At 45.9% G+C, this 25,509-nt stretch overlaps 1 protein-coding gene across 1 annotated transcript; it reads left to right on the plus strand.

The window, feature by feature from the left end:
* The first annotated feature begins 2,112 nt into the window (after nt 1–2,112).
* Nucleotides 2,113–24,686, plus strand: LOC132826540 (steroid 17-alpha-hydroxylase/17,20 lyase). Its single transcript, XM_060842509.1, has 9 exons — nt 2,113–2,424; nt 9,031–9,169; nt 10,648–10,877; nt 11,084–11,170; nt 11,291–11,293; nt 14,231–14,440; nt 15,535–15,704; nt 19,646–19,749; nt 24,366–24,686. Exons 1-9 carry the CDS (start codon nt 2,113–2,115, stop codon nt 24,632–24,634), a joined length of 1,524 nt encoding a protein of 507 aa, XP_060698492.1. The 3' UTR covers nt 24,635–24,686.
* Nucleotides 24,687–25,509: the final 823 nt, after the last annotated feature.

Genomic DNA, 25,509 nt, shown 5'->3' on the forward strand with positions numbered 1-25,509 from the left:
TCAGGTGAATTGGCCATGCTAAATTGCCCGTAGTGTTAGGTAAGGGGTAAATGTAGGGGTATGGGTGGGTTACACTTCGGTGGGTCGGTGTGGACTTGTTGGGCCGAAGGGCCTGTTTCCACACTGTAAGTAATCTAATCTATACAAAATATTGTATAGTTTCAGATGGAAACGGAGAAGGAGCACCGTTGGCTGGAGGGACAGTGTGGGGACATGCCTGAGTCCAACGTGGTTAGATTGACCCCCAAACTGTTTAATGCCCATGTTCCATAAATGAATAAACTTTCAAAACACAGACTCCTGACTTTCTTTGAAAGCTCTGGGCTGAACTGAGTTTCTTTCAACACCACGGCACGGTGGTTAGCACTGCTGCCTCACAGCGCCAGGGTCCTGGGTTCAATTCCCGCCTCAGGTGACTGACTGTGTGGAGTTTGCACATTCTCCCCGTGTCTGCGTGGGTTTCCTCCGGGTGCTCCGGTTTCCTCCCACAGTCCAAAAGATGTGCGGGTCAGGCGAATTGGCCATGCTAAATTGCCCGTAGTGTTAGGTAAGGGGTATATGTAGGGGTATTGGTGGGTTGCGCTTCGGCGGGTCGGTGTGGACTTGTTGGGCCGAAGGGCCTGTTTCCACACTGTAAGTAATCTAATCTATACCATTCGGGCTGGCCTGGAAGCACAATATTGGAAAGGCTTCTTTAGATTGTGGTGATATTAGTGTAGGAGCTCCCTCTGCAGGCTGTGTCAGATTTTACTGAGATGGGATTGGCTGTGTGCTGGGGGGAAGTGAGGGGGATGAGATTGGGTTGTATGGGGGTGAGGGGGATGGGATCGGCTGGTTTTGGGGTGAGGAGGTTGGGGTTGGCTGGTGTGACTGTGAGGGGGTGTGATTGGGTGGTGAGGGGGTGAGGAGGATACGATTGGCTGGTGGGATGGTGAGGGGGATGAAATTGACTGGTGTTGGGGTGAGGTGGATGTGATTGGCTGGTGTTGGGGTGAGGTGGATGTGATTGGTTGGTGTTGGGGTGAGGAGTATGGAAATAGCTGGTGTGTTGGGGGGTGAGGGGAATGTGATTGGCTCGTGTTAGGGTGAGGAGGATGGGATTGGCTGGTGGTGGTGGTGGGGGGGGATGGGATTGGCTGGTGTGGGGGTGAGGAGGATGGAAATGGCTGGTCTTGGGGGAGGGATGGGATTGGCTGGTGTGGAGCGAAGGGAATGGGATGGGCTCGTGTAGGAGTGGGGTACGGGTGGCGAGTGTAAGATGGGGGAGGTAGGAAGGCTGGAGTGGGGGTGGGACTGGCTGAGGTTGGATGTAAGTGGAGTTGGACTGGCTGAGGGTGGGGGGGAAGATTGAGTGATGTTCGGATGGCAATGTGATTGGCTAAAATTGGGGCATGGAAATGAGATTGGCTAAGGTTGGGGGTGCGGGAATAGGATTGGTTGACGTTTGCGGATAGGGAATGAGATTGGCTGAGGTTTGTGGAGAAGGGGGAATGGGATTGGTTGAGGTTTCGGGGGTAGGGGAATGGTTTGAGAGATATTTGGGGGTAGGGTAATGGGATTGTCTGAGATTTGTGGAGTGGGGGAATGGGTTTAGCTGACCTTGGGGGTGGGGGATTGGGTTTAGAGATGTTTGGGGATAGGGGAATGGGATTAGCTGAGGTTTGTGAAGTGGGAATGGAATTGACTGACCTTGGGGGTGGGGGATTGGGTTTAGAGATGTTTGGGGGTAGGGGAATAGGATTGGCTGAGGTTTTTGGAGTAGGGGATGGGACTGGCGGACCTTGGAGGGATGGGCTGAGGTGTTTGGGGGTAGGGGAATGGGATTGGCTGAGGTTTTTAGAGTGGGGGGGGATGGGACTGGCGGACCTTGGGGGTGGGGGAATGGACTGAGAGATGCTTGCGGGTTGGGGAATGGGATTGGCTGATGTTTGGGGACGAAAGAGAATGGGATTGGCTGAGGTTGAAGGAGGGGAGTGGGAAATATTTGCTAAGGTTGACATGATTTGGCAGGCAGAGAGGTTATCTCAGCAGTGGGGAAGGCTGCACCGTTATCAAATAAAAAGGCTCCGTGCTGCCGCTGTTGGATCACTGCAGAGAACACACAGCTTCAGGATGTCCCTAGTAGAGGCACTCCTCTTCCTAAGTGTGGTCCTGGTGCTGCTCCTTTTAACCCGAAACGCCCAGGACAGGTGGAATGCAGCCAGGTTTCCCAAGAGCTTGCCATCGTGGCCATTGATTGGAAGTTTGCTGAGTTTGAGGAGTGATGTCCCACTTCACCTGATGTTTCAGAAACTCCGGAAATCGTACGGGAGTATCTTCTCCTTGATGATGGGCTCTCAGTATATGGTGGTGATCAACAGCTACCAGTATGCCAAGGAAGTGTTGCTGAAAAAGGGCAAAGTCTTTGCGGGGAGACCCGACATGGTAAACTTTTCGAATGAGGACGTTATCGTTGCAATAATGTAGTTCATACTGTTCGGTGCTTAATGTTGTGGAGGTGCCGCTGTGGGACTGGGGTATACAAACTTAGAAAGATCACACAACACCAGGTTATAGTCCAGCGGGTTTATTTGGAAGCACTAACTTTCGAAACGATGCTCCTTCATCAGGGAACTAGTTTCAGCAGCGCTCCCAAAGCTAATATTCCAAATAAACCCTGCTGGACTATAACCTGGTGTTGTGTGATATTTAATGCAATCTCGACGTGTAATGAAATTAATTTGCAAACACGCGGTGACTGTCTTGTTGGGTTCTCTTTTTGCTGGAAGGTTGAAATTTGCGCACTGTTCCTCGGCAAAAAAAAACAATGAGACTGTCTTCTGTTGAATTTCAGACGGGAATAAAATCAGAAGATAATGGGATCTGTTTGCTTATTGTCTTGTGGTGATGTTGTGACTGCTTGCATTGATGTTCAGGAGCACAGATCCAACCCCTCGACATGCCCCAAACTCTCCATTTCTGGGTTTGCTAAGGCTTTTTGTTTTATTTCTGCAAAATCCTGAAGACCTGGCCATTCGGCACCACTATCCCCCGAATGTTCTCCGGGAGCCGCCTCCTATTCCTGCCTCCCCCTTTCTCTCTCACTCTCCTGTGGGTGTCTGCCTTTAGCTGTGTGTCCATGTGCTTAAAGGTGTTCCAGGCTTCACGGTGTGTGAGTAATGCCAGGGAGCAGCGCACGCAAACCACAGCCCATTCACTTAGGGGTGAAGTGCACTGCACTGCACACCATTATCTTCACCCTTGCCTTCTTGACAAATCCCCACTGCTAAGGTTTTCATCACCTCACTGTTGACACCTCCTTACATTGTCCACGGCCCCCTCAGTCCAAATTGAACCAATGGGAGGTTTGGATAGCTCTGTTTGTATCCCTGCCATCAATTATTAGAAATGAAAGTGGTACAAGTCTATCCATCCTTCTGACTGTACCTGTGGACCATTAAATAGTGAGAAATTTATTCTGGTATGGAACCTGAATTCCATACTTGGTCCAAACAATCCTGGGATGAATTTAGAATTCCTGCCACAAACCTCCAACAGTTCATTCTCTATTCTGTTTTCCCACCATCAAAATGTATCTTCTTCCCTCACTCAGTGCCTCCCAGCACATTGAAAATGTTAAACTCCTCATCTTTGAACAGAATTACAACATATGGAGGCCATTCGGTCCATCTGTTCTATCCTGTGTTTATCCTCCACATGAGCCTGCTCATAAGCTGCTTTCTCTAATTTTATAACATATCCACTTGTTGCTTTCTCTGACATGAAACATAGAAACTAGGATGATTTGGAGGTGCCAGTGTTGGACTGGGATAGATAAAGTCAGAAGTCACATGACACCAGGTTACAATTCAACAGATTTATTTGAAAAGTGCATGAAGGGACGGTGCTCTGAAAGCTTGTGATTTCAAATAAACCTGTTGGACTATAACCTGGTGTCATATGACTTCTGACATAGCCTACTCCTCTCCTAGTGTCTATCATCTTCAGTAATTTGCTTCAACTAGGCTAAGATTCCAGCAGCTGCCAAGTTGGAAGTTCACCTGTAAGTATTGAGGGGGTCTAAAGAGTGAGATGTCTGTGTTGCTGAAGGCACATTCTGGCCCAGTCACCCAGTTTATTTCACAGAACAATCCACGAGGTTGGCTGTTCTCCTTGACACCTTCTCTTGATCAGAGAAGGGACAGCATTTACACAGTTAGATATTGCCTGCCATGCTTTCTGAACCTCTTTATGTGTATCTGACCACAGCACCATGGGTCAGGCAAGGAGCCAGGTTTTGTGTCCACTCCAGCCAGAATGCTGTCCACCCCACTCTAATCCCCAGACACACCGGCAATGTGCACGAGTGTTGTAGCCTGGAGTTGTGAAAAGTGATGGTCATCACTTGGATAAACAGGAGTCTGCCCACTCTTGCCACCAACTATTGGTGTGTGTTGGAAAGATTCACAAGTAGATGTCAGGTCAGATGCATTCCAAACCTTGCTCCTTCATTGGCCACCAAGTCCTGGACTGAAACTCAAACCTGGAGTTTCTGGTTCAGAAGTTACCACTGCACCCTGGGACCCCTGGCTTAATGTACAGCGGCGATGTGTGGGAGGGCTGTTCCGTGCACACAATATTAATAGGCTAAAAAAAAGTCAGCAGCATTCTTGAGAAGATGACTGCTTCTCTCTCCATGTGCCATACCAGGTTGGCAGTAGACGCAGTTTTGCAGCATCAAGGAAATTCTGTCTCTGAGCAAGATATAATGTTGAACCTTTAAGAAAGGCAAATCAGGGCAGGACTTATACACTTGGTGGTAAATTCCTCAGGAGTGTTGTTGAAAGGAGAGACCTTGGATTGCAGATTCATAGTTCCTTAAAAGTGGAGTCATAGGTAGACAGGATAGTGAAGAAAGCATTGATGAACATTGACTATAGGAATTGGGAGGTCATGTTGTAGCTGTACAGGACATTGGCCACTTTTGGAATATTGTGTTCAATTCTGGTCTTTCTCCCATAGGAAGGATGTTGTGCAACCTGAAAGGATTCTGAGAAGATTTACAAGGATGTTGCCAGGGTTGGAGGATTTATAGAGTCATAGAAATGAACAGCATGGAAACAAACTCTTCGGTCCAACCCATCCATGCTGGCCAGATATCCCAACCCAAACTAATCCCACCTGCCAGCACCCGACCCATATCTCACCGAACCCTTCCTATTCATATACTCCTCCAAATGCCTCTTAAATGTTGTGATTGTACCAACCTCCACTACTTCCTCTGGCTACTCATTCCATACATGTACCACCCTCTGTGTGGAAAAAGTTTCCCCTTAGGTCTCTTTTATATCTTTCCCCTCTCATCCTAAACCTATGCCCTCGAGTTCTGGACTCCCCCACCCCAGGGAAAAGACCTTGTCTATTTATCCTATCCACGCCCCTCACAATTTTGTATACCTCTATAAGGTCATCTCTCATCCTCCGACGCTCAAGGGGAAACAGCCCCAGCCTGTTCAGCCTCTCCCTGTAGCTCAAATCCTTCAACCCTGGCAACGTCCTTGTCAATCTTTTCTGAACTCTTTCAAGTTTCACAACATCCTTCCGATAGGAAGGAGACCAGAATTGCACGCGATATTCCAACGGTGGCCTAACCAATGTTCTGTACACCGCAACATGACCTCCCAACTCCTGTATTCAATACTCTGACCAATAAAAGAAAGCTTACCAAAAGCCTTCTTCACTATCCTATCTACCTGTGACTCCACTTTCAAGGAGATATGAACCTGCACTCCAAGGTCTCTTTGTTCAGCAACACTCCCCAGGACCTTTGCATTAAGTGTATAAAGCCTGCTAAGATTTGCTTTCCCAAAATGCAGCACCTCACATTTATCTGAATTAAACTCCATCTGCCACTTCTCAGCCTATTGGTCCATCTGGTCCAGATCATGTTGGAATCTGAGGTAACCCTCTTCGCTGTCCACTACACCTTCAATTTTGGTGTCATCTGCAAACTTACTAACTGTACCTCTTATGCTCACATCCAAATCATTTATGTAACAAAAAGTAGAGGACCCAGCACCAATCCTTGTGGCACTCCACTGGTCACAGGCCTCCAGTCTGAAAAACAACCTTCCACCACCACCCTCTTCTACCTTTGAGCCAGTTCTGTATCCAGATGGCTAGTTCTCCCTGTATTCCATGAGATCTAACCTTGTTAGTCAGTCTCCCATGGGGAACCTTTAAGCTTTAGGGAGAGGCTGAATAAGCTGGCACTATTTTCTCTGGAGCGTTCGAGGCTGAGGGGTGATCATATGGAGGTTTATGGTCATGAGGGGCATGGATAGGGTGAATAGACAAGTTCTTTTCCCTGGGGTAGAGAAATCCAAAACTAGGCGGCATAGGTTTAGGGTGAGAGGGACGAGATTTAAAAGAGACCTAAGGGGCAACCTTTTCACACAGAGGGTGGTGGGCGTTTGGAACGTGTTGCCAGCAGAAGTGGTAGAGGCAGGCACAGTAGATTCATTTAAGGTGCATCTGGACAGATGCATGAGTAGGTGGGGAGCAGAGGGATACAAATACTTAGGAATTGACCGAAAGGTTTAGACAGTACATTTGGATCAGCTCCGGCTTGGAGGACTGAAGGGCCTGTTCCTGGGCTGTAAATTTTCTTTATTCTTTGTTCTTTGTGTATGGAATGAGCTGCTAGAGGAAGTGGTGGAAGCTGGTCCAATTAAAAGGCACCTGGATGGGTTTATGAATAGGAGTGTTTGGAGGGATATGAGCCAAATGTTGGCAATTTATTTAAGATATGTGGTTGGCATGAACAAGTTGGACCAGAGGGCCTGTTTCTGTGCTGTACTTCTCTAACACTCTATGCCATTTTAACTTATTTCTTTATTTCTCTATTTCTGTAACTAAGATTTTGTACCTAAGATGGTAATGTCTGTGGTGACATTGTGCACTTTTTACTGTACTCTTGTAACTTGTATTTTAATACACATGTCTAAATCTTAAACAAATACACTTGAACAAAACTAAAACCAGTCTCAATTTGTATTGATGTTAGAAATCACACAACACCAGGTTATTATCCAACAAATTTATTTGAAATCACAAGCTTTCAGAGCGTTGCTCCTTTGTCAGGTAAAGTGACTTCCTCTGACAAAGGAGCAGTGTCCCAAAGCTTGTGACTTTAACTAAACCTGTTAGACTATAACCTGGTATCATGTGACTCCTGACATTGTCCACCCCAGTCCAACACCAGCACCTCCACATCGTGAATTAGTGTAGCACAGGCTCCCGTCGTGGTCTCAGATTACAACACCATCTGGTGGCACAGAAAGAACTTTGGATGTACAGTAAACTGTGTTCTTCATGTCACAGAATCACATACGTGTTCATAGAGTCATTGAATCATTTAGTACAGAAGAGATCCTTTGGTCCATCAAGTCTGTACCACCAAAACTTTGGCGTTTTGGATATGATGCCAAGGCATAAAAGCTATGGGAATAGTGAAGATCCCTATTGCTAGCCTAACAACCTCCCCACAGCCCCATCCCCCACTTATTTCTCAGCCCCCATCCCCCTCCCCACTCCTGATGAAAGGTTAAGCCCGAAATGTTGACTGTTGCTCCTCAGATGCTACCTGACCTGCTGTGCTTTTTCCAGTTATGGGTCAAGTAGTTATGAGAATAGTTATGTGGTTGGTTGGTTTTGACTGGCACAGATGTGATGGGCCAAACAGCCCTTTCCTGTGTTGTCGATCTCTATGGCACTAACTATATCCCTATAGATCTTAGTCCAACTTTAACATACAAGGTCTGTAGCCTTGTACAAAGCACAACAGTTGAAGTGCTTAACCAAGTACTTTTTTAATGATTGTGAGGTTTGCTACCTCCCAGACAGTCTATTTCAGACCCCCTCCCCCACTGCCATCAATCTCTGGGAGAAACAAAAATATCATGAAGTAGAAGGAGGCCATTCAGCTCATCATACTTGTACTGGCTCATTACCTAGTGACAATCTCCTGCTATATCCTCATACCCTTGCATATTATTTTTATTGAAATGATTATCCAGAGGCCTCTTGAATGCCTCAATTGATCCTGGGTCCACTGCACTTTCAGGCCCAAGCTACTCACCGAGAGAGAGAGGTTTTTCCTCACTTCACCCTTTGCTGCTTTTGCAAACCACCTGAGCTGTACATATTGTTGTTGTTGTTACCTCAAGGAGCAGAAACACTTACTCTCTGTCTACTGTGGTTCAGCTTGTTTCGGTTTTGAAAACCTCTATCAGACCTTCTCTCTGCACTCTTCACTCCAGGGAGAATAGTCCCAACATCTTCAATTCATTCTCATCACTGAAGTTCCTTTTCTCTAATGTATTTACATCTTTCCTGTAATGTGGTGCCCACTAACGTATGCAGTATGTTCCAGCTGAGATTGAGCACTTTGTTTAAATTCACCATCACCTCCTTGCTCTTCTGCAATGTGTCCTGACTAATTAATGCAAGAGCATTGTATGCTTTGCTTGCTGTTCACTCTACCTGCCCTGCCACCTCCAGTAATGTGTCCCTCTCCAATTGACGTTTTGGGCATGAGTCGATTCTCCTGTTCCTTGGATGCTGCCTGACCTGCTGCGCTTTTCCAGCAACACATTTTCAGCTCTGATAACTCTGTTTGCCAATATTCAGCCAATTTTCTATCCATATTGCCATTTGTCCTTTTATTTCATGAGCTATAACTTTCCTCACAAGTCTATTGAGTAGCACTGTATCAAACATTTCTGAAAATCCATGTATACCACCAAGTGTTACCCTCATCGAGTCTTTGTTACCTCTTCAAAAATCAATAGCAGGTTCGTTAAATCCATGCTGACTTATCCTACTCAACCTAATGGTCACATCTTCCTATCTCTCATTCCTCCTCTCCGGCAGCTCACAAGGTACACAAGGTTTACTTTTGACAACCCAGCACAACCCTCAGCTCTCCCAGGATCAATATAGCAATGGTTAAATGTTAAAACAAACCTATAATATATTTTCTCTGTCCAGCTGACGAGCAACCTGCTCTCCAGAGTTGGGAAAGATATTGCATTTGGAAACTATAGCTCCAGCTGGAAGTTTCACAGGAAGCTTGTTCATTCGGCTATCTACCTGAGTGGTGACAGCACTACATCTTTAGAGAAAATAGGTGAGTATATACAATAGTTGTGAATGGGAAATTCTTTCAGACTCCCCTGATGGTGTAAGGTGTTTAACAGTGAGCGACAGATTCGCTGACACAAGTGACGTTCTTGATGTTGCTGATTTTCCGTGTGGGTTTCTTGATCAAGTCTACACCTTTTTAAAATATTAAGTGGGTCAGACAGTCTTTGTGCACTGTAACAGAAAGGCAAAATTTAATGGGAACTTATTGAACTTATGAGTAATGATTCCCTAGAGTGATGATGAGTCCTAATCATGAAACTTGACCCATCCTACGTTGAATTAGAGAAAGTTAGACAGAGCTCCTGCTCATTTGTGTTCTCCACAGCTACGTGTGAGTATTTGTTTACAATTCATTCATGGAATCACTGGCCAGGGCAGCATTTATTACCCAGAGGGCAGTTAAAGTGTCACCACATCACCGTGAGCAAGAGCAGCTCATCATTAGATATATAATTCCAAATTATTATGGAAATCAAATTTCACCATCTGCCTTTAGCTGGATTTGAACCCAAGTCCCAAGAATGTGAGGGTCTGTGGATTAATAATTTAGCGATAATACCACTAGGTCATAACCTCCCCTTGATGATAATATGCAAATGATCAACTTCCCGCTCTTGTACTGTTTAGCGTCAGGAATAAATAACAGCCAATGCCCTGAAACACCAGAAAGTAAATAAACAACTGCAGTACAATGTACCCGATGTACTGGCAATATCTTTACCTTTTTCTCCCAAATTTGTAATGGTGTAGTTTAATATAGCAGCCCCAAGCAAAATGAAATTAGTTTTGCAACAAGTGTTCATGTCTGGTGTGCCTTTAGGTCACAAGGGGGAGGCAGGAGTTGCCCACTTTGCAGCACCACTGACCTCTCAGGCAGAAGGCACTGTGCTCAAGAGCTACTCCAGGACCTGCCAGCCACGGAAGGAATGTTCACGCGATAAGCAGCTTAACAAAATCCTTTCAAGACTCATCAGGTTAGGGTGGATTGGCCAAACTAAACTGTCCACTTTGTCCAGGGATGTGCAGGCTAGGTAGATTAGCAGGGTTACAGGGATAAGGTAGGAGGAGTCTGGGTGGAATGCCGTTTGTGGGAGTGGGGGGGTCAGTGCAGACTTGATGGGGTGAATGGCCTGTTTCCACACTGTGGGGGTTGTATGACTTGCTCTATGGAGAGGAATGAATGTGAAGAAACAAGTGAGCAGATAGATCTCAAAGTGTCTTCATGAGCTGTAACCAGGAATGAAGATGAACAAGATAGAGGAAACAAACGGTAACCTAGAGGAAAGCTAACTCGAGGAAGTTCTCTCTGATGGGATTGCCTTTTGTTTCTTTTCCTTTGTTCATTTTCTTTGTTCAAACCAATCCCATTTCCCTTCATTCTGAAAACATTAGCTCATGTTGTGGCAGTGCTAGTTCAAGTGACCCATTTTTCTGTTTTTGGTTTGGGTTGGTGACGAGCAGTTTGCCGAGAAGTTCAATCAGCATGCAGTCTGTTTGAACACTTCGTTGACTCCCCAGTGGACATCATGCCAGAGGTGACCCGAATGGTCACAAATGTCATCTGCTTGTTGTGCTTCAACTCCAAGTATGAGAGAGGAGACCCAGAGTTTCAGAAGATGCTGCAGTACAGCCAAGGCATTTTGGATAATGTCGGAAGGGGTGCTTTAGTAGATATCTTCCCCTGGATGCAGGTACTCCATTCTGAATTGCAACTTCTATTTGTAACTTCTTAGACTGTTTTGACCCCTGATTGAAATAATCCCTGATGGTGGACAATGTTTGTAAATTCTGATTATGGATAGGATGCAAGAGATTCTGATTGTAAATGATTAATTTCTGATTGCAGATCCTGTGGTAATCTCTATCACAGATTGTCTCTCTGTTACTTCCTTCGTAGCTATTTCCCAATGAAGGTCTCAAACTTCTGAAACAAAGCATTGCAGTCCGAGACAGTATACTCCAGAAGAGATATGAAGACCACAAGGTATTTAGGTGTGGAGTATAAGCCTCCATCTCATTGGTGTAATGGCAGCAGTTGGGTGGATGTGTACTATTGTATGTGGCATGTGTTTTCACATCAGTCAACAAATCAAACACATGGGAGGAGGTGTGAGCACGCCCTCCAACCCTACACCACAGTTGGAGGGTGGACTTGCAAATGCAGTGGCTGCATTTCCGAGTTTTGAGGGGATGTAAAGAAAACATTTGTTCACCCAGAGGGTGGTGGGAATCTGGATCTCGCTGCCTGTAAGTGATAGTGGCTGGAACCCTCACAGTATTTAAGAAGGATTTAGATGTGCATTTGCAATGTCAAGACACACGCAAGGGTATGGGCTACATGCTGGAACATGGGATGAGAATAGTTAAAAAAAATAAAAACCAAAAGAACTGCAGATGCTGGAAATCAGAAACAAAAAACAGAAGTTGCTGGAAAAGCTCAGCAGGTCTGGCAGCATCTGTGGAGAGAAATCAGAGTTAACGTTTCAGGTCGAACTGAAGAAACGTCACTCAACCCGAAATATTAACTCTGATTTCTCTTCACAGATGCTGCCAGACTCGCTGAGCTTTTCCAGCAATTTCTGTTTTTGGTAGAAAGTTTTTAAGTGCTTGTTGACTGGTGCAGACTCGATGGGCTGAAGGGCCTTCTCTTTGACTCTGACCCCATCTCTGTCCCTAAGATCATAACTTATTTTTACTGCCTCACTCCCCCACCCCACTGCCCCCCTCCTCCCCCAAACCCTCTGCCCTTGGTGTGGCCTATCAGCCCAGTCCTGCCAATACCACCGACCCCCTTCCCATCCGAGCTCCTCTTCTTCAGTGGCCTCTCTGCAGAAGCCACTGCTCCGTCCCTAGCGTAGACATGGGTCAATAAACTCACCAGCAAGGGTTAAAATCCCGTGTGGCAGCCACTGTGGTGAGAAGACATCCCTCATTGACTCTTCAGGTGATGGGATGGGAATCTCCATCATGTGGCAATCAGGTGCATTGACTGGGTCTGGGCCATTTCATTCCCTCAAAACATTTCCACCCTTCTGTGTGTGGGGGCCATTCTGTGTGATGATTGTTGATCTTTGAACTAAATAGACCTCTCCACCTTGCTCCCATTTCCACTTGCTCAACAAAATCCTATTAATCTCTGTTCCAAAGTTAACAATTGATTGAGTATCATTTGGTATTTATGAGAATGAGTTCCAAACTTTTGCCAGACTTTATACAGCACGTGTTTCTTAATTACACTCTTCAAACGTAGAAGCATAGAAAACAGGAGCAGGTGTAGGCCACTTGGCCCTTTTTGAGCATGCTCCATCATTCAAATGATGATGGCTGACCGTCAAACTCAGTTCCCTAGTCCCACTTTTTCCCCATGCCCTTTCATTCCTTTAACCCGAAGAATGATACCTCATTTCTTCTTGAAAACATTCAATACTTCTATGGCAGAGAAAGGTCTGGCATTAATTTTGTGGACAATATCCCCAGTGTGAGACTCCCCAACCAGCAGGAACTCTCTCTATAATAGCAGAACCCTTTCATGTTATCAGGACTCCCAATTAGATTATTCTTCGAGTAAATCCCACCAAACTGCCCCTTCCTATGTAAGTATATTTCCATATGTAAGTTGTTATTCTCATTTCTGGTTCCCTGATGGTTGGGCATCCAACAGAACAAAGGACATTGAAATCAAAATCTTCAGTTCCTTGGAAGTGTTTGTCAAGAGCTGGCCCAATGCTCCCCAACCGCACACTAAACATTTCCTGCCAATTGTGCCGCCCTTAATGAGGGCAACAGATTCATGATGGTACTGTTTTTATCAAGGGAAGGGCACTCTGTTTGCTATTGGGATTGGTAACTCACTTTCCCACCACCTTACTACTATTAATTAGTACCTCTTGGCATCATTCCAGAATGTGCTCAAGGACCTGATTGGTTGGTGGTATTGCTCCTTGCCAAGGAGGTGTACTATAACTGAACAAGTTGATTTTTTTTTTAATACAGGTTACAGTGTGAAACACCACCCCTCCTAGGACAGGAAGTGAACACTGTCATTTCCAAGGCTTTGTATAACACCACGTTGCTTACCCAATGGATATATTCCATTCTAATGCTCGTCCTATCACTCAGTTGGTTGGACAGCCGGTGTTATGATGAAAGGTGCCACCGACTGTATTCAGGCCCATATGAAGATTCTGCCCTCTCACCCTCACCCGAGGCATAGTCACTCATCGCCAGTCATCTCTCTCTCGTGAAAGAGCCGGACCAGGATGACTTTATATTTAGTTATTGTATTATACCCCATTCACCCAGTTTTGGGGTTGAATTTAGGACCCTCAGAGCACACCAACCCTTTGGCTTCCTCCATTGTATTTCCCCACAAACTCCCTTGGTCTCCAGTTGATCCCAGTGATTGAAAGCCAAGGCATTGATCTGACCTTTAAACGGTTTTCTCTACCGAATCACTCAAAACCAGGTATTCATCCTGGTGTGATCGTACTTCTCTCTGACATCAGTTCTCATGTTTTCATGAACTACCCACACAGAGAGATGTACAGCACGGAAACAGACCCTTTGGTCCAACTCGTCCAGATATCCCACTTGTCTCACTTGCCTACATTTGGTCCACACCCTCATAAACCCTTCTTGTTCATATCATCATCCAAATACCTTTCTACATGTTGTGATTGTACCCACCTCCTCTGGCAGCTTATTCCTCACACTCCCCACCCTCTGATTACACCTGTATGTTCTTGCTCTGGGATTTGGGTTTCACTTGAAACTGTTCTCGAGTCTAAAGTTAACTGTCTACCGTGTAAAGCTCTCCTCACCTCATTCAGCTAAAATAAGTCTAATGTTTTCCTCTTGGTTCCATCCTTTGAGACAGCTGAGCCACATTGAGGCTTTTCTCTGTCCACTTTTGTTCCATGGTGAGCATCAAAATCAAATCAAGACCTGACCACAATCCATACAGATCAAAGGGGGGGAGGGGGGGGGGGGGCGGCTTTTATGAACAGCCAATCCCGTATTTAACCTGCTCCATCTCTCTTTCCAGGCGAATTATAACAGTCACTCTATAAATGATTTGCTGGACATTTTGCTGAAAGCCAAGCAGAATGCAGAGAATAATAACAATTCCAAGTATGAGGAGAGACTGACAGATGACCATTTACAAATGACAGTGGCGGATATTTTTGGAGCAGGGGTGGAGACCACAGCTACAACCCTCGCATGGACAATTATTTACCTGCTTCACTATCCTGAGGTGAAATAAACATTTTAAATTAAAATATGCAACAGGGATTAGTGTTGCAGATCTCCCAGTGGATGGTAAAGCCAATATAACGTTTGGGTAACTTCTACAGTCACAGATGGGGCTCGTTGAAATAAACTGGGGAGAAATTCATTCTAAAATATTAATACAGAAGAGGTGTCTCTGTCTGGAGCTCCCTTTAATGCTACTCCCAAATTTCTTACCAAATGTCAGAATGGGAAGGTCCTAATCCTTGGGAAAAGTGTTTCTGAAAGTAACATAAAATGTATTTTAACATGGATGTTTTATTTCCCCATGACTTGACTGTGAAATTAGCCATTCATTACTTTACTACATGAATTATATTCAAAAGCGCAGCCACATATAGAGACACACATATAAACACTGATATATGCACTTGTGTACACTCACAGTTACACAAGCATACACATACTCGCTGACATTCACCTACACACACACACATGCAAACAAATACAGTAGATACACAAACAGGCACCTACAGACAGACACAACCCCATGTATACACACAGGCACACATATACCACAAGTACAGTCCTCTACAGACAGACTCACATCCACCCAATCACACATACAGTCGCCCATATACTGACAGATACACACGTGCATACAATCACACATACACTCACCAATAACAGGCAGATGTACATGTGCACACAAACACACATACAAACATGTTTCCTATGGAATGTGTCTTGGAGAATATGTTGTTTCATAATAATAGTTGGGGGAAAGTGAGGACTGCAGACATTGGAGATCAGTGTCGAAATGTGTGGCGTTGGAAAAGCACAGCAGGTCAGGCAGCATCTGAGGACCAGGAAGGTGAAGATGAAGAGCTTATGCTTGAAGCATCAACTCACCTGCTGCTTGGATATTACCTGACTGGCTGTGCTTTTCCAGCATCACAGTTTTTGACACATAATAATAGATGCCTATTTCAGAAGTCCTTCACTAAAAAAACATTATAAGATACCTTGTAAAAGGTAGTGTTTGGTCATTTGTTTCATGTCAGCTGGTATTTAAACCAGTAAGACAGCTGAACAATGTAACCATTGTCTACACCACAGGTACAGGAAAAAATACGTGAGGAAATTGATAGCCAAATTGGATTAAACAGAACTCCACAACTGAGTGATAGAAGCAACTTGCACTTTCTCAGTGCAACTATCAGTGAAGTTTTGCGGATCCAGCCTGTTTCCCCTCTGCTAATTCCACATGTGGCTATGGCAGATTCCAGGTAAACACCTCTTCAGTTCTTTACTGGGAACACAGGAACCGATGGATCTCTCTCAGCCCCTTGAATATGTTCTACCATCCAACTTGATCCTTACAGGTCTGTAACTTGAATTATTCTGGTTGGCTTCATATTCCTGAGTGCCCCTAAGAAAGATGTATCATTCTCAGTTTTAAAATCTCAGTTTGCTGAGAAGTGGCAGATGGAGTTTAATTCAGACAAATGCGAGGTGCTGCATTTTAGGAAAGCAAATCTTAGCAGGACTTATACACTTAATGCTAAGATCCTAGGGAGTGTTGCTGAACAAAGAGACCTTGGAGTGCAGGTTCATAGCTCCTTGAAAGTAGAGTCGCAGGTAGATAGGATAGTGAAGAAGGCATTTGGTATGCTTTCCTTTATTGGTCAGAGTATTGAGTACAGGAGTTGGGAGGTCATGTTGTGGCTGTACAGGACATTGGTTAGGCCACTGTTGGAATACTGCATGCAATTCTGGTCTCCTTCCTATTGGAAAGATGTTGTGAAACTTGAAAGGGTTCAGAAAAGATTGACAAGGATGTTGCCAGGGTTGAAGGATTTGAGCTATAGGGAAAGGCTGAACAGGCTGGGGCTGTTTTCCCTGGAGCGTCGGAGGCTGAGGGGTAACCTTTATAGAGGTTTACAAGATTATGAGGGGCATGGACAGGATAAATAGGCAAAGTCTTTTCCCTGGAGTCGGAGAGTCCAGAATAGGGTGAGAGGGGAAAGATATAAAAGAGACCTAAGGGGCAACTTTTTCACGCAGAGGGTGGTACGTGTATGGAATGAGCTGCCAGAGGAAGTGGTGGACGCAGGTATAATTGCAACATTTAAGAGGCATTTGGATGGGTATATGAATAGGAAGGGTTTGGAGGGATATGGGCCGGGTGCTGGCAGGTGGGACTAGATTGGGTTGGGATATCTGGTCGGCATGGACAGGTTGGACCGAAGGGTCTGTTTCCATGTTGTACATCTCAATGACTCTGAGAGTCCCAGTGTGTTATGAATGAAGAACTACTTTCTGCCATCAGTGCTGAGTGACCTGACTTTCATCTGCCTGTAAACTTGGGTGAAAGATACACAAATACTCCCATACTCCCTTTCCTTTCTATGGAGTGGGAGGTCCAGCGCAGTTGGCTAGAATGCATTGCATCATCACCATCATCAATGGGGGTCCTCACAGATGAGGATGACTCTCAGGGTGAGTCTGTAGGTGGCTGCACAAACCCATGGGGTTACCCCAGCCTCTGTTACACTGGGGACAGGTGGTGGTCATGGGAAGAGGTGGGTGTGGCAGCGCATTCCTTTCCCTGTTTTCCCTCGGCTTCTGCTTTTTCCCTGATGGCGAGTCTCCAGGCGCTCCATGCCTTCCCAAATGCTCCTCCCCCTACTTCAGATAGTTTTGGGCCAGTGATTCCCAGGTGTCTGTGAAATGCTGCTGTTCCCCAGTGAGGCCTGGAGGGTATTCCTGAAGTGCTGCCTCCGTCTGCCTGGAACCTGCCTGCCGTTTCGGAGCTGGGAGGAGTCTCGTGTTGGGTCACATGGACGATGTGCCCACCCCATCGTAGCTGCTCCGGTGGGATGGGGGTGGGGTGGGGTGGAGATGAGTGCCTCGATGCTGGGGATATTGGCCTTGTCGAGGACGCTGGTCTGCCTTATTTGAGGATTCGCAGAATTTTGCACAGACAGTGTTGGTGGGACTGCTCCAAGGTGGCTGCAGTGGACAGTCCACATCTCAGAGCCAGATAGGAAGGTGAGAAATCACAGCAGAATCCTGTCAACACCACCGGCTCACCACTAGGGGTCAGTCTCCTCACCTTGCTCTGTATAGCATGGCATAAACTCTGATTAGGACAGTGAGGCTGCTACACCGGACTAGAGAGAACGAGAGATAAAGAGAGAGGTTCCTTCATGTTAACCACTGAGGAAATGTAGCAAACTGTCACTTGGTCATACCAGAATGTGAGTACTGCTGAAAGACAGCTCTTTGAAGTTTTTCATCTGACACACATCAGGGTAGTTAATGCCAATGAAAAATTAGAGCAGCCTCTCAAGATTACACTGACAGCCCAGTTAAGATTTCAATCAGACATGAAATATGGTGCACTTCTGTGTACTGGAAGCCACATTTGTTGTTCCAGATGAAAACAAAGAAGTGCATCTCTTCCACCTCAATGAGGACAGGTGACCATTCTCTGGTTCATCCTTCAGGACAGGCAGAGCCATCCTACCTGGTTCAAAGGTGATAAAGCTAAGCAGTTAACTGTCAGTCATTCTGTAACTGATGCACTCTCCAGAACAATCTCTACCAATCAGAATCCACTTGCCAACCCATCAGCCCTCCTTTTCTCATTTAAAAGGGTTGATTCCATTTAGCCTGGTATTCTTGCAAAGTGACCTGAAGAATGCAAGTTAAAAAGCAGTGTCCTTTTTTTTTAAAGCAACACTCCAATGCAAAATGTTAAGGCTCTAGCACTGATCCCTGGGTTACCACTAGTCTCATTCTGCCAATTAGAGTTGTACACTGGGGGTTATGATGCAAAAGGAGACTATTCAACACAAATGTGCGAACACAAGCTCCCTACAAGAGGAACTCAGCTCATCCAAACCCCTTACTTTTTCCCTGTAGCCCTGCAAATATTTTCTCTTCAGAAAGTTATCCAATTCTTCTTTGAAAGCTGCAATTGAATACGTAGCCACATAGTGTTAGGCATTACATTCCAGATCCAAAGCAGCCATTGTGTAAATCACCTTTGCTCATCTTGTGCCTGGTCCTTTTGCCAATCAGCTAAAATTGGTGAACTTCAGTTCTGTACCTCCCACCTCCCTATCTGCTGTCTCCAGCCCCTACATGATTTTGAACATCTCTGTCTGGGGTATACCTGGACTTGAAAATGTGATGCTGGAAAAGCGCAGCAGGTCAGGCAGCATCCAAGGAACAGGAGAATTGACGTTTCGGGCATGAGCCCTTCTTCAGGAATCGTTCCTGGATTTGTCAATATGTTTAAATCTTCCAGTAATTCTTTAAGTTCCAAAACTGGTTATGTAAAGCTAAATCAACTGGACACTTTTAAATCTCAGAAATGTTGCTGCCTGATATTCAGGTAGTCTCTGGGTAGAGAACAGGCTCTGGTCACAAGTTGATTTGTGTGCAAGTTGGAACACAATGCAGAACAACATAAAAGAGCCTTTTAGAGGTACAGCAAATGTTTGTATTTAGGATCTTTAAAATTAAACCCCGTATGAGATCACTTTCATAAGTCAGCCTAAAAATAGTCCAGAAACAAGGGGATGTATTGCACTAGGAAAGTAAACAAAACTAATAAGCTTCCTGTTGCAAACGCAATATATAAATATTTTTCTGTTAACAGCATAGATAAATGCTAAGTGTAGGTCACTATTGCAGAAGAACTTGCTGATATTTTTGTTGAAAGAAAATGTTCACAGTAGTAACCAACATTTATTGGGCGGCACGGTGGCACAGTGGTTAGCACTGCTGCCTCACAGCGCCTGAGACCCGGGTTCAATTCCCGACTCAGGCGACTGACTGTGTGGAGTTTGCACGTTCTCCCCGTGTCTGCGTGGGTTTCCTCCGGGTGCTCCGGTTTCCTCCCACAGTCCAAAGATGTGCGGGTCAGGTGAATTGGCCATGCTAAATTGCCCGTAGTGTTAGGTAAGGGGTAAATGTAGGGGTATGGGTGGGTTGCGCTTCGGCGGGTCGGTGTGGACTTGTTGGGCCGAAGGGCCTGTTTCCACACTGTAAGTAATCTAATCTATTTATCAATCTCGACTTTAAAATGATATTATGAAAATGGTGTATATATGTATCGAAATCATAACCTCTTCTTTCCAAGAGGCTGTCATTTAAAACAAAATTCTGAGCCTTTGAGATAGAATTTTAACACCAATTGCAATTTCTTGATTTCCAGTATTGATGAGTACACAGTCCCCAAAGGTACCCATGTTATTGTTAACCTCTGGGCTATTCATCACGATGAAAACGAATGGCAAAATCCAGATAACTTCGATCCAGGTGAGAGTTCTGTGTGAGACGGTAATCTCGGCATAATGATCTAAAGATCCACCTTGACATGTGGGCTCGGCTAGAGATAATGTTCGATGAATGAATCTGCAAGTGAAAAAGATAGCCTCTGTAATAGAGACCATGAAAGTGTCACGATTGTTGTAAAAACCCACCTGGCTCGCTAATCCCCTTTTGGAAATCTGTCCTCCTTACCTGTTCTGGCTTAGATGTGATTCCAGAGCCACAGCAATATGGCTAACTCCCATCAGCCCTTCGAAGTAGCTCCACAAGCAACTTTGTTCAATGGCAGTTAGCGCTGGGCAAAAAACACTGGTCTTGCCAGGAATGCCCACAATCCCTGAAGAAAAAACATCAAGTTTCTCCCATCTCCGATCTGAATCGCCGTTCCCGTTTTTTGTTTTGAACAAGTGAAGCAATGATTCAGATCTTGCCATTTCTGCTGGATCGACCTTTTATTTCTTGTCCATTGGCCACCTCTTTCTTTCCTCACACCCTTATTATCATCATCATCCCTCCTTAATCTCACCTGCTTCCCATCCAGCCACAGAACTTTCCTTTAATATTGTTTCCTCCATGTCGTTTTTATTTATTCACAGGATGTGGGTGTCGCTGGCTGGGCCCAGCGTTTATTACCCATCCCTAGTTGCCCCTTGAGAAGATGGGGGTAAGCTGCTGTCCATGTGCTGTGGGTTGACCCACAATGTTGTTGTGGCAGGGAATTCCAGAATTTTGACCCAGCGACAGTGAAGGAAGGGGTGGTACATTTCCAAGTCAGGATCACCATCCTGCTTGGGGGGAGCTTTCAGGGGGTGGTGTTCCCATCTATATATTGCCCTTGACCTTTTAGGTGGAAGTAGACATGAGTTTGGGAGCTGCTGTCTGAGGATCTTCAGTGAATTTTGGCAATGCATCTTATAGAAAGTTCCTTCCTGCCCGCCCTGTCTTTGCCCCTCATCATTTTATACATCTCAATCATGTCTCCCTTACATGGTCCTATCATTCCTCATGTATTTACTCTGCCCTGCATTGGGGAACCATCCCACACATATCTGGACTGAATTTCATTCACCACCAATTACCCCATCTACACCCTCCCATTATCTAAGGTTATCCTCACTGTCTAGCACCCCACCAATTGTCACGTCTTCCTACATTCCAGTGTAAACAGTTTCTATACACTAAAACCAGTAAGGGCCCAAAGACCAATCACTGTAGGTATTGGACACATGCTTTCAGTCACACAAACACCCCTCAAGCCAATTCGAGATTCAATTGACCAAATGTCCAGGTATCCCCTGAGGTCTTACTTTTACTGAAAATGTGTTGCTGGAAAAGCGCAGCAGGTCAGGCAGCATCCAAGGACCAGGAGATTCGACACCATTTCCTCATTCCTGAAGAAGGGCTTATGCCCAAAACGTCGAATCTCCTGTTCCTTGGATGTTGCCTGACCTGCTGCGCTTTTCCAGCAACACATTTTCAGCTCTGATCTCCAGCATCTGCAGACCTCACTTTCTCCTCAAAGGTCTTACTTTTACTGTCTATCTGTCATGTGGGAAGCTCTCCGAGACCTTGCTGAAATCTGAATAGACAACGTAGAATGCCCACACCTGCACAACTGGTTGCCTTTTGAAAAATTCAGTCAGGTTGGTTAGACATACTTTAACAAGGCTGCGTTGACGGTGCTACAACATGGGTATACACCCCCTGCTTAATGTAAACCAGCAACACAGAAAAGATTTACTCCGTGCAGTAATCTGTGAAAATCCGAGAGGCCAAGAACTATTTAAAGTAAAAATTAACAACTTTATTTCTTTAAAGTATAACAGAGGATAATTAACTATCAATGATTTACAACTCCTTCCTCTAATCTATCTTTTACTTTCCCTTCTATGATGCTAGCCTGATAAAACCCCAGTTGAGATTTACTGAAAAATTTCAAATTTCAAAACCAGCCAGCTGTGGAATCTTCTCGTTGCAGATTTGCTGTCCGGTTCAGTGTCAATATTTTTCTCTGTGCAAACCCCTTCTCTAGACAGGTACCTTGCAGACAGTTCTGACTAGTAGCCTACATCTATTGGTCTTTTGGCAGTTCTCCCCCCAACTGTTCAATTTTTCCCGGTCTTATACCCCCAAAGCATCGGATTGTGTTATTGGCTTTTAATATTGTCAATATACTCAATTCAAATTTGATTGGAGTTTGGTTTTTTAGGGGGGTATAATTTAAACTGATTGGCTGAATTAAAATTTGTTTTTGTCTCCTGGCAACCAGCTACACTAGCTGCTGGAACACATGTTCCATAGTATCTTGTTAAGAACACTTGGTGCTGTCAGGTGGTTCAGCTAGTTTTTAACTCTTTTAAAAGTACAGTACACCCATATCTTCATAACAACAGTTCTTCATTAATCCCTGCCTTTCCAAGTGCAGATTAATTCTGTCCCTCAGAATTGCTTCCAGTAGTTTTCCCCCACCATTGAGGTTAGGCTGTCTGGCGTGTACTTTCCTGGTTTGTCCTTGTTCCCTTCTTGAATAACAGTGCAACATTTACTGTCCTCAATCCTCTGGCCATTCTTCTTTGGCCAGAGAAGAATTGGAAATTATTACCCTCCTTTCTCCTCCCTTGCTTCACTCAACAGCCTGGGAGATATATCAGGCAGAAGGGGGTACTGCAGATGCTGGAGATTAGAATCAAGAATAGAGTGGTGCTGGGAAAGCACAGCAAGTCAGGCAGCATCCGAGGAGCAGGAAAATCAACGCTTTGGGCCGGAGCCCTTCATCAGGAATGAGGCTGGGAGCCTTTGGGGTGGAGAGATAAATGGGAGGGGCGTGCGTGTGGGGCTGGGGAAAAGGTAGCTGAGAGTGCAATACATGGATGGAGGTGGAGGTAAAGGTGATAGATTGGAGGGGAGGGGGGAGCAGATAGGAGGGAAGGGAGATTGGCAGCTAGGACAGGTCATGAGGACAGTGCTGAGCTGGAAGGTTGGAGCTGGGGTAAGGTGGGGAGAGGGGAAATGAGGAAACTGGTGATGTCCACGTTGATGTCCTGGGGGCGAAGTGTTCCGAGGCGGAAGATGAGATGGTAGGGGAAGGTGCCAGGAGGGGAGGGTGGGTTGTTAGGGGGCGTGGACGGTCTTTGCGGAAAGCGGATAGGGGCGGAGAGGGAAATATATCCCTGGTGATGGGGTCCGTTTGTAGGTGGCGGAAATGTCGGTGGATGATGCGATTCATGTGGAGGTTGGTGGGGTGCAAGGTGAGGACCGGGGGGTTCTATCTGTCCTTGGGCGATATTTCATCCGGCCCTGGAGATATATCGACTTTTAAACCACTCCGAACCTCCTCTCTGTCTATCCTAACTTCTTTACAGACCCTCTCCCAGATTTCTATATCCACATCGTTCCTCTCCCTTATGAATACCAACACAAACTATTGATTTAGAACTCTGCCCTTTAAAACTGTCATCCAGCGACGCTCTCGATCTCCCTCAGTGTTTGATTGGTAATGCAGTGAAAGGTTATGGGGAGAAGGGGAGGAGAATGGGGTTGAGAAAAGTATTAGCTGTGATCAAATAGCAAAGCAGACTTAATGGGCCAAATGGCCTAATTCTACTCCAATACATTATGGTCTTAATAGTCAACCACATTGCTGTGGGTCCGGAGTCACGTGTAGGACAATCCAGGTACAGATGGCAGTTTCCTTCCCTAAAGGGTATTAGTGACCCAGAGGGGGTTTCCCATCAATGCCGTCATGATCATTATTACACTCTGAATTCCAGATTTTCATTGACTTCAAACACCACTATCCACCTTGGCTGGCTTTGAGGCTGGATTCCCCAGAACATTACCTGGGTCAGCTGGATGAATTTTTACAACGATTGACAATGGTCACCCTCACTGAGACTGCCTCTCAGCTGCAGAGTTGAATTTAAATTCCCCCAGGCTGCTGTGGTGGGAGGTGACAGCATCCGCCTGGCTTTCTGCATGCCTCTCTCAGTGACACACAGCATCACCTTCGCACTGGCTGAAAATCAGTCTTTTTACACATGGTGGGGGATTATGGTCTGGAGTTTGCTCCATATCAGAATCGTGGAAGTGAGGAGCATCAATCATTTCAAGAGAAAATTGAATGAACACTTGAGTGAAAGAAACTTGCAAGGGGTTTGTAGAGAGTGGGATTGCTCTACAGGGGGCTGGTTTGGATACATAGAATCCCTACCATGTGGAAACAGGCCCTTCGGCCCAACAAGTCCACACCAACCCTCTGAAGAGGAACCCACCCAGATCCGTTCCCCTACTCTATATTTAGACCTGACTAATGCATCTAACCCACACATCCCTGAACAATTTAGCATGGCCTATTCACCTAACCTTCACATCTTTGGATTGTGGGAGGAAGCCGGAACACCGGGAGGAAACCCACGCAGACACTGGGAGAATTTGCAAACTCCACACAGTCAGTTACCCGAGGCTGGAATTGAACCTGGGTCCCTGACCACAGTGAGGCAGCAGTGCTAACCACTGTGCCACCCCAATACAATCGGCTGAATGATCTCCTTTTTCATTGTGTTGACTGTGAAACTTAAAAGAACCTCTTTTATTCTGTATTCCAGGCCGATTCCTGGATGAAAATGGGAAGCACATTTATTCACCTTCCATGAGTTACTTGCCGTTTGGTGCTGGGGTCAGGGCTTGTCTTGGAGAGATGTTGGCCAGGATGGAGCTCTTCCTCTTCTTGTCTTGGTTTCTTCAGCGATTCAGGGTCAGCGTTCCTCCAGGTTACCCCCTGCCAAGTTTGGTAGGAAACGCTGGGATTATCCTTCAAGCAGGAAAGTTCAAAGTTCAGCTCCAGCTCCGGAATGCCTGGGAAAATAAGGAATAACCCGACTGAAGGACAAATTGTTCCTTCAGCTACATGCACTCTTCATGACGCAGCTCACTGTGATAGGGCATTGCAATGAATTGGAAACCTGAGCAGCCCCGAGGGATTACTCCTGAGCAGCCCCGAGGGATTACTCCTGAGCAGACCCAAGGGATTACTCCTGAGCAGCCCCAAGGGATTACTCCGAGCATCCCGAGGGATCGCTGCTGAGCAGCCCCAAGAGATTACTCCTGAGCAGCCCCAAGGGATTACTCCTGAGCAGGTCCGAGGGATTACTCCTGAGCAGGTCCGAGGGATTACTCCTGAGCACCCCGAGGGAACACACCTGAGCACCCCGAGGGATCACTCCTGAGCAGCCCCAAGAGACCACTCCTGAGCACCCCGAGGGATTACTCCTGAGCAGCCCCAAGGGATTACTCCTGAGCAGCCCCAAGGGATTACTCCGAGCATCCCGAGGGATCGCTGCTGAGCAGCCCCAAGAGATTACTCCTGAGCAGCCCCAAGGGATTACTCCTGAGCAGGTCCGAGGGATTACTCCTGAGCAGGTCCGAGGGATTACTCCTGAGCAGGTCCGAGGGATTACTCCTGAGCACCCCGAGGGAACACACCTGAGCACCCCGAGGGATCACTCCTGAGCAGCCCCAAGAGACCACTCCTGAGCACCCCGAGGGATTACTCCTGAGCAGCCCCAAGGGATTACTCCTGAGCAGCCCCAGTGTATTACTCCTGAGCACCCCCAGTGTATTACTCCTGAGCAGCCCCAAGGGATTACTCTCTTGAGCAGTTCCAAAGGATTACTCCTGAGCACCCCAAGGGATTACTCCTGAGCACCGCCAAGGGATTACTCCTTGGGACAGGGAAGCTTTTAAAGAACA

Source organism: Hemiscyllium ocellatum, chromosome 22 (assembly GCF_020745735.1).
Source record: "Hemiscyllium ocellatum isolate sHemOce1 chromosome 22, sHemOce1.pat.X.cur, whole genome shotgun sequence".
Lineage (NCBI taxonomy): Eukaryota > Metazoa > Chordata > Chondrichthyes > Orectolobiformes > Hemiscylliidae > Hemiscyllium > Hemiscyllium ocellatum.

Bases quoted from the DNA above. Each gene is read 5' to 3' on its own strand.
- LOC132826540 (XM_060842509.1), top strand. From the start codon at position 2,113: ATGTCCCTAGTAGAGGCACTCCTCTTCCTAAGTGTGGTCCTGGTGCTG. The intron at 2,425-9,030 runs GTAAACTTTTCG...TTCTCTGTCCAG, and splicing joins TTGCGGGGAGACCCGACATG to CTGACGAGCAACCTGCTCTC. The intron at 14,441-15,534 runs GTGAAATAAACA...TCTACACCACAG, and splicing joins ACCTGCTTCACTATCCTGAG to GTACAGGAAAAAATACGTGA.